The following is an 8,633-nucleotide window of genomic DNA, read 5'->3' on the forward strand; positions in this document are numbered from 1 at the left end:
ATTATTCAGGAAAGGAGATCCTTAACAATATCTTCAAATACGCACACACTTCTCAATTTTAACCATATTACTATCTTTTCTCTAAACCCGTGTTTCTCAACCTTGACAACTTTAAGCTGTATGGACTTCAATTCCCAGAATTCCCCAGCCAGCTCATTCTGAGAGTTGTAGTCCATACAGTTTAAAGTTGCCAAAATTGAGAGACAATACTCTAAACCATAACTAAGGAGATATGAGACAGGGTTAAAAGGATCAGTCTCACTCTGGTTTTGATGCTAAATAAATTTAATTATATTTCCAAAATAGCAGTGCATAGATTAGTCATCTCCTTTAAAGGATCACTCAAAGGGACACATATACCACGAATAATGACAGGCAGCATGAAGCCCACAGGTATGGCATCAAGTCTCTATCATATCAGCTTCAGACTCCATGCAATTTATTATTCTGCAATATGGCGGAAGGACTGAACCAGTGGGGTTGCAGCTCCCCACTCCACGGGTTTACTGTATTCTCCTCTCTCCAGGAAATACTGCTTGCCACGGAAGTTGGGATGTTCATAGAAAACCCATGCCCCATCCAGAACTTTGCAAGAATGAATTTCTGGCAGGTGAAACTTCTCCATCACAGAAGGGCAATCCTCTGCAGATTCATGCATTTGACCACTAAAGTCACCCTTCTCAAAGAGCTGGATCTGATATTTGTCTCCACCACTCTGTAATGAAGAAGAGAGAGAAGTTTACTAAAGAGTTGAACACAAACCGTTCTGCCTTCTCTTAAAATGTGCTATAAAATGGACTATTCATTATCACAAATAATAACTTGCAATTCATTCTACATGTATTCATTATATTTTACAAATATTATAATTTCAATAACATTTCTGCCATATATTACAATGTGATGTGATGATGCCCAACAACAAAGTCCAATGTACTTGAAAGAGTCTGGACAATGTTCCATATTTCCCTTTAAAAATGTACATGCTTCTCAACTGCTTCAGTTTGAGTTCCAGGTGAATTAATGGCGACAAATATTGGTGTTTAAATTTGTATTTGTAGGTAAAATTTGATCAGATATGGTGGAGGGGAGGTAGCAGTAAAGAAAAAGAGCAAATATTTGTAAACTAAAAATTGACTGTAAAATTAAAATCTGGAGTGTCAACTGCATATGATTAGTATGGTGTAAAAAATAAACTGTCAGATGTCCATATACTAAAAAGTAAGTTTAAAAAATGTAAATTCTATTAGCAAAAAAAGCTGAAACTAGAACTGGAAGACATATGAAAATGGCACAGAAAATAGCACTCCGTGAAGCAACATTCATGGAATTTTAATATATGCAGTGAGACTGAGATCAGCAGTTAGCATAATAGCAGATCACATGAGAATAACTTTCTAAGCCAGTGCTGAATGGCATCACAGTTTTGTAAATAGTATGGAGTTGTTAACAAGTGAAGCTTTAAGTGCACCAACAGAAGAAATAGAGCCATTCAAGAAAAATTTATATAAACCAATTGATGTCCCAAATGTACAATGCCAGTAAGACTGATTTCTCCTGGCATTTGTCTCCCAAGGACATTCAGACCTTTAAAGATGAACATCAACAGTAGTAGGGTGAGAAATCAGAAAAGAGAATCTCAGCATCACTTTATGCAAACACCAATGGATTGCAAAGACTAATGCCAACCAATGTGAGTAAGTTGTGTTTTCCACACTACAGAAAAACTGCAAACTCTACACTTTGTAATTTTAGGGAGAGAAGCATACAGAAATAGCATGTTTCCTAGACTCAGTTAAAATTGGACACTTTCTTCAAACTAATCGCCCATCCAACCAAAATCACTTCAGATGGCTATATCATTAGATTAGGTTTATTAATGTAAAGTACAGCTCTGTATTTTGGGCCTAAAAAATCCCAATCATCATTTGGCGGACTATTTATTTAATGGAAATCCCTTTCTTGCCATTAGTTTACTAATTCAAGATGGAGGTGGAACTTCTTGGTTTTGGGAGAATTCCTATACTTTATTTTCATGTTTCTTCTGGAAATCTGGTAAAATTTAGTTATTTTGTTTCTCTTTTAGTATTTTCATTTTTTTTTACTTTTCAAAAGTCTGTTACCATTTTTAATTTTAACATTGAATATTTTAATATTTTTCTTGAGTTTTTCTTTTCTTTTTGTTTCATTCCTCGCACAAATACAACTTTCTTTTCTATTAACTGTATTAAAATGTAATAGTAATCCAGATTTGTCGAGTATAGGGCTGTCAAAATCACATCGCAGGCTGAATGTGTCACATGCTGGCCACACCCATCCCCGTTTTAGCAAATGGGGAGGAAAGTCGTGATATGTCATGTGACATGACCACGTGAGTTTGACAACCCTGGCCTAGTGGCACCAGGCTGGGTGACTTTGGATCAGTTATTTTCTCTCAGTCCAACCCACCTTATAGGGTTGTTGTGAGGAAAATAAGAGGAAGGAATATTAGATATGTTCACTGCTATGAGTTATTTGTAAAAATAATAAAAGATACAACTAAATAAATAGAAATTTCTCTAAGCCCAGGTTATTACAAATATAAGTTCTTTCTTTATCTAAGCAAGATGTTTTGTGCAACTTCTAAAAGATGACCTTCACTTGAAAATATTGACCTGTCAGGCAATTGAAGGACATTATGGATATAAAAGCAGCTACTGTTAAACATAAATTATTGTGTTTCAATGATATTTATAAATTGTGTGTTTATTGCAACTTTTCTGGGCCAAAATATGTGGTGTGTGTGTGTGTACTCATAAGCATATAGGTGGTGTGGATATATACACACACACCTGCTTTATATTGGATTATTCTAAGGCTTTCCTCTTTCTCAGGATTGAGTGATCTTTTCTCCTCACTAGTAAATTCATTCCCTACCTCCCATTTACTCTTTCCAAGACCAGGTCTACATTCTTTCCCAGGAAGCTTACTGGAAAGTTTACTGGAAGTGAACTAACATAGTAAGAAGAACCATATTTTGTAAAAAGAAAAGAGTGTTTCTCTGAAGGGAAATGAAAACTATCCTACTCACCAACTGAATGGATTTGCAGGAGCTGACTCTATCATTCAGGCCCATCCAGCAATGATATTCAGGATATTCTCCATGGGTTAAAACATACATGCTTCCCGCAAAATTTGGCTGCTCATAAACAACCCAGACACCATTTTCTACACGGATGGAATTGCAACGGCTCAAGTCAGTGTGGAAATCCAAACAATCCCTATCAGACTCATAGCGGCATCCTTGGAAATTCTTGCCTTCATAGAAAGTGATCTGAAACACAAGCAAAGGAGAGAGAAATATGTGTCTGTAAAACTAGTCTCTGTCTTAACTCTGCAGCAGATGAGCATTACCCAGAGAAAGTCTTGCCTCTAATTATTAATGGGAGTTGCACCTGAGCTTGTACCATATTCCTTTTATTGGTTGGTACTTTGGATAACTAAATGCCAAAGTTGTTGATGATATCTAATTATATCTTTGGCTCCCATACATTAAACCTACAGTATAGGGAAATATAATATATGTTAAGTTTATTTTGGTGTTTAAAATAGAAAAAAAAAATCCCAAACTGATTTTTAAGTGCCAAGATATTGCCCAACTTAACAGAAGATTTATGAAAAGATACACTGACATGCTAGTTATCCCCAAATAATCAAAAGATTCATTATGGCATCAACTCATTGCAGCAGCATCCAATTTTGGTGAAATGATTTCTGAATGAACAGCTTTTAGTACTACCAATAAAAGACACAATTCTCTCTTTCCCTCCTTTGAATCTTTCCACCGAATACAGTTTTATAGATCTCAGCTTTGATAGTATAAAAATGCCTTGTTCTGACACTTTGTAACTCTGAGCGTTTTAGAGCTGCCTGGCATTTTGCAGCATGAAGAACAGCAATATGCAACATTTCAATTACAGCTTGGAGACAAAATAAGGCCAGTATCATGGGGACAGAGGGTAAAATTGGGTTGCAAAGTTGTTCCCGGTGATGTTTTTAATAGCTCTCCGTTGGTTGTCTTTGATTTGGGTAAGAAAAAAGAAAGTACTGTAGTATAATATAGCGACTCAGGTTGAGGATTGGGACCAAAAGACATAGTTTAAGTTTCAATGAGTTCACTTGGTTCTTTGTTGTTAAGGGGATAAAATGAAGAAAATATCCATATACAGTATAACACTCAATCTTCCAGAAGAATACAAGACATAGATGTGATATATTATTGCTATTATGGTTATTACTATTTTTCCTATACAGGAATATTATAAATGGAAGATGATTTCTGAAGTTCTCAAGACTTTATGGCTCTAAATTAATATCTGTCACATATACAATATTTTATTTTCATACCTTTAGCACCAAACTAAGGACATGATAGAAAAGAATATTTTTGCTAAGGGTTGAACTGTGAGGTCCTTGGTGCTTTCTGAGAGCACCAAGGATCCCACAACCCGAGGATAGATATATTTTATTTTTTTAATCTAATTTATGTTCTTTTCTTCATTCACCTATACACAAGAGATATGAAGATTCGAATGGTTTTTTTTTAAATATCTGGGGTATAAATAGGGAATTTCATGCTACCCAGAGCATCTGCCCTTTCCAGACTTATCCTAAAATCAATGCACACAATCCCAATCCATACAATATATCCAGAAGTATGAACGCATGGAAGACCTCTCCAAGTCCCTAATTAGCTGTCTTCTTTGAAGCATGAATCAAGGTTTTGAAAAATATAGAAATAGCTTAAATAAAGGCTGCACATAAGATGGTATGGCCAAAGGGTCCGATTGCTCACATATTCACTTTTCACTATAAAAGCTAGAACCTACACCAGTTACAGGAACAAAAAATTTTTCTCTCCGCAGTATTCCTGCTTGAATTTATCTCCTGAGTTTGTACTAAATTTTGCAGTAACTGGAATTTATCACTACTCTACATTTCAGAGGATGGAAGTCTTTACTTTGATTAACGTTCCATCTAAACTGCCCCTTTAAGAATGTTAAATTTCTTACGTGTTTTGTCCTTTTTAAATTTAAAAAAAAAAGGAAATGTGAAGCAAACTATCTGGGGAGAGAAGAGGAGGAGGTTAGCCCTTCAGAAGCTTGCACAGAGACACACAGAGAGCTGTTTTCCCAATAAAAAGTGCACAAATCCAAGCTGCCATTTGCTCTCAGACTAAAATATTTATTGGTACAAATATATCTGAATGGGAATTTTCACTAAAAAAGTGATGCAAGGGGAAATGGAACTGTGATATTTTGTACTAATTAGTTCACAGGTTGGAGAAAATACTATAGCAGTGAATATGGAATATGAGGAACTGCTAGCATTTCCACAGAGATGAAATACAACTAATGAAGTAAATGAATAAGACACAGAACAGAAACTCAGGGGAAGATATTGGGATCACACACAAATAGGTACTAAAATATCACAGCAGCAATAACATATCAAATGTAAATGCCTAATGTAGAAAAGGAGAAACAGATGTAGAAGACAAAACAATGTTGTGCAAAATCTCCCTGAACTTTGCCTAATATAGATCTGTTAGAAGATATGGGAATTTTGTGTTTGAAAGCTTCTTCCTGCGAACAACAGTTTCTCTGCACATATTTTGAAAAGTTTTCAACTTACGTATCAGAATGATAGTTAAACTTGAACCTCTCTGGGGCACCTTATTTTAAACAAACATGGGAAAGCATCCAACTAGGTACTTTTCTACTTCAAATTGAGTGATACAATTTCAAACAAACACTTTCAGTTAATTGTTCAGAGTATATTCTTTTCATAAGTTTAAGGTAAGACATTCTCAAGGAACTGTTCAAGGGTAGTTTTTTTGTAAATCATCCCCAAAATCCAAAGCACCAAGGAAATCATCTTTTTTTGTTGTTGTTCATTTACCCTCATTCTCACAGTAAGCTGTGGATAGTGATGAACTGCCCTGCCGAGATTCTAATCTTGAACTTACTCAATTAGTAAACAATTACAGTACCTGTTGACTAACATGAAGGAAATATATGTACCTGGGTAGCACTGCAGATTAAAGTGATTGTCTGGCTAGATTTACTCTGTAACTTATACAAATATATCAACAGCTGGAAGGAAATACTTGTTCTCTGCGTGGAACATACTGGTCCTAGTGCTAGACTAAATCTTCATTTCAAGATCACCCCAGTAAATCTCAGAACTTCTATATCTTTTCTTATCTTCCACAGAATGAAGCAAACATCAAAAAAGTAGGATGTATCTAATACTCTCAATGATGCGGACAGACCTTAATTTGACAAAATAGTATCTGTTTTGATGAAAGCTAGAAAAATCCACTAAGAGTTTCAGGCATTCATTTATTCCCAAGCAGTTTGCTTTCTAACAGAAGATGGGAAACATCTCCCTCGTATACTCTGCTTTTTATCTCAGTTCTGCCAAGCTCACCAGCAGGTTCCATCTTGAGATGTCATCTTCTTACAAACAAAAGGACAAAGAAAGATATCCTTAGACTGAAACCATAACTTACCCTGTTTCCAGTTTTAAACATGATCAATGTTGGCTGCAATATTCCTAAAGAAAAGAGACTAGAAGTAACTGCAAGAGCTCAAACCAGGAAGCCTCATTTTATAATGGGCTCATTTTTTAGGATAAATGTTTGCTTTGTCATGAAAATGGGATTCCAAAATTGACTCAGTGATTCTGTGGCTATTCAGAAGTTCTAGAAAAACAAAGAGGATTATAAAATAAAAGCAAGCCTCGCTGCTTCATTTCTCCCTTTATTTTTCCTCATTCTAATGCATTAGGCTTGTGAATGCAATGCTGAGTCAGAACTCCAAACTCCTGTCAGAAATACTCAAAATAAAAAGTGCTTGCAGCTCCTATTGAGTGATGGCAACAGTTCCCCTGTTTGGTTACATATAATGATGGATCCAACTAAAGGAAGCCTCAGTGGAGCATAATGCCAGAAAACATAGGAACCATGCATGAATGAGGAAAGTAGCCTGGTGAGCTATTATTCTATGGAGAAATAGTTTTAACTGAAGTAATACACTTGCCATTGAGCAAAGTACTGTATCTCCCTAGCTGCTGTATTTTAATATATTTGTTTGCAAACTCCCAAGGAAAAGGCTACAAATGGCTCTGATCTTTCGTTGTAGGTTTAGCTAACTAAAACATTTCTTGAATAACTCATAAAAATACTGCTTATAGCTGGTAGTTTCTATACAGACTTGATTTATACATTCCATTTTGAGAAAATACAAGTAGTTCTTATTTAGTGACCAAAATTAGGGCCAGCTACTAAGTGAAATCTTTGCTAACTGAAACCACAATTCTGCTTACCATCTTATTTCAGGTTTCTTTTGTTTTACCAATCTGCAAATGTTATAAATATGAGGAGTAGTTACTTTTTTATCACTGTCATAACTGGAAACAGTTACTAAACAAGGCAGTTGTTAAATAAGAACTACTTGTATATATAAAATTGGTATTATATAGTTTGGGGTATCGGCCATTTTTAAATCTAAGATTCTATAAGCAATATTTCAGTATGTGTGTCTTAGAATACTGCTTCATATGATCTGCCAAGGATAGTAGGTAGACAATATTCTAGAAATGTTCAGCAGAATTCAGAATAGTTCAAGAGGGCATGAAGACAGTAGACATAGTTCATCTTTTTTCCCCTCAACTCACTAGGAAAAGAGTAAGCCTTCAAACAACAAAACCCAAGTTTTTCTAGAGCATGCTTACACCTTTCTATGCAATGAGATTAACTTGCAAATAAACATACTGTTGCCTACATTGCATCACCTCAGAGGTGTCAACTGTGTATTTCCAATATATGCAATTGGAAAAAAAAACATGCTAAGATCATTATAAAAGGGACAGAAAATAAAAAATCCCTTTATATATAGCCACTTCTGCAGAACTATTTTGGTCTTGCATTTGAAAAAAAATGTAGCAAAACTGGAAAAGTGCAGAAAAAGGGAACCTTGCTTATTTTCTTATAAGAAATATTTAGCACTCATTAACTTGGAAAAAGACAACTCACAACTCATGCCAGAAGCACCTAAGCCCTTCCGGGTTGAAAGCATTAGCCATAATTGCCCAGGGGACACCCAGCTGGGGGTTCCTTTCATGTCCCTACCAGGAGCAGGAGCAAAGGACAGAAGCTCACTCCTCTCCATGGCAGCACACAGGTTTCAGACACAGGCTTGCTAACTTCCAACCCATATAACCATGTGAGTATGTGTTCCTACAAGAACACAACTGAGGAAAATATATATAAAATCATACAAATATCAAATCACGCTTAGCAGGTAAGAACTACCAGCCATCTAATGCAGGTGTTTGGAAGGAGATTTAGAACAAATGAAAATACTTCCTATGTGATGCATAATTAACTTGTGGAATAAATCATGTTACACATAAGACAAAAAAGCAGGATGGTTAACTCCAATGGCTTTAAAGAGAGATTAGAAAATGCATTGAGCACAACTCTAACAAGATATACTGTAGGTCTTGAAGATCCAATATCACCTGTGGGTTGAACTCATATCTTTTCAAGGGGGAGTTTCAGGAGAACATCAGTGGGAGTCTGCTTCCTT

At 35.7% G+C, this 8,633-nt stretch overlaps 1 protein-coding gene across 1 annotated transcript; it reads right to left on the reverse strand.

The window, feature by feature from the left end:
- Positions 1–267: 267 nt before the first annotated feature.
- Positions 268–6,704, reverse strand: CRYGS (crystallin gamma S). Its single transcript, XM_087725573.1, has 3 exons — positions 6,554–6,704; positions 3,071–3,313; positions 268–715 (listed from the first exon to the last, which is right to left on the reverse strand). The coding sequence occupies exons 1-3, from the start codon at positions 6,572–6,574 to the stop codon at positions 443–445; spliced, it is 537 nt and encodes a 178-aa protein (XP_087581699.1). The 5' UTR covers positions 6,575–6,704; the 3' UTR covers positions 268–442.
- Positions 6,705–8,633: the final 1,929 nt, after the last annotated feature.

Source organism: Thamnophis sirtalis, unplaced genomic scaffold, assembly GCF_051295495.1.
Source record: "Thamnophis sirtalis isolate CommonGarterSnake01/CBP01778 unplaced genomic scaffold, rThaSir2_p1.2 scaffold_11, whole genome shotgun sequence".
Lineage (NCBI taxonomy): Eukaryota > Metazoa > Chordata > Lepidosauria > Squamata > Natricidae > Thamnophis > Thamnophis sirtalis.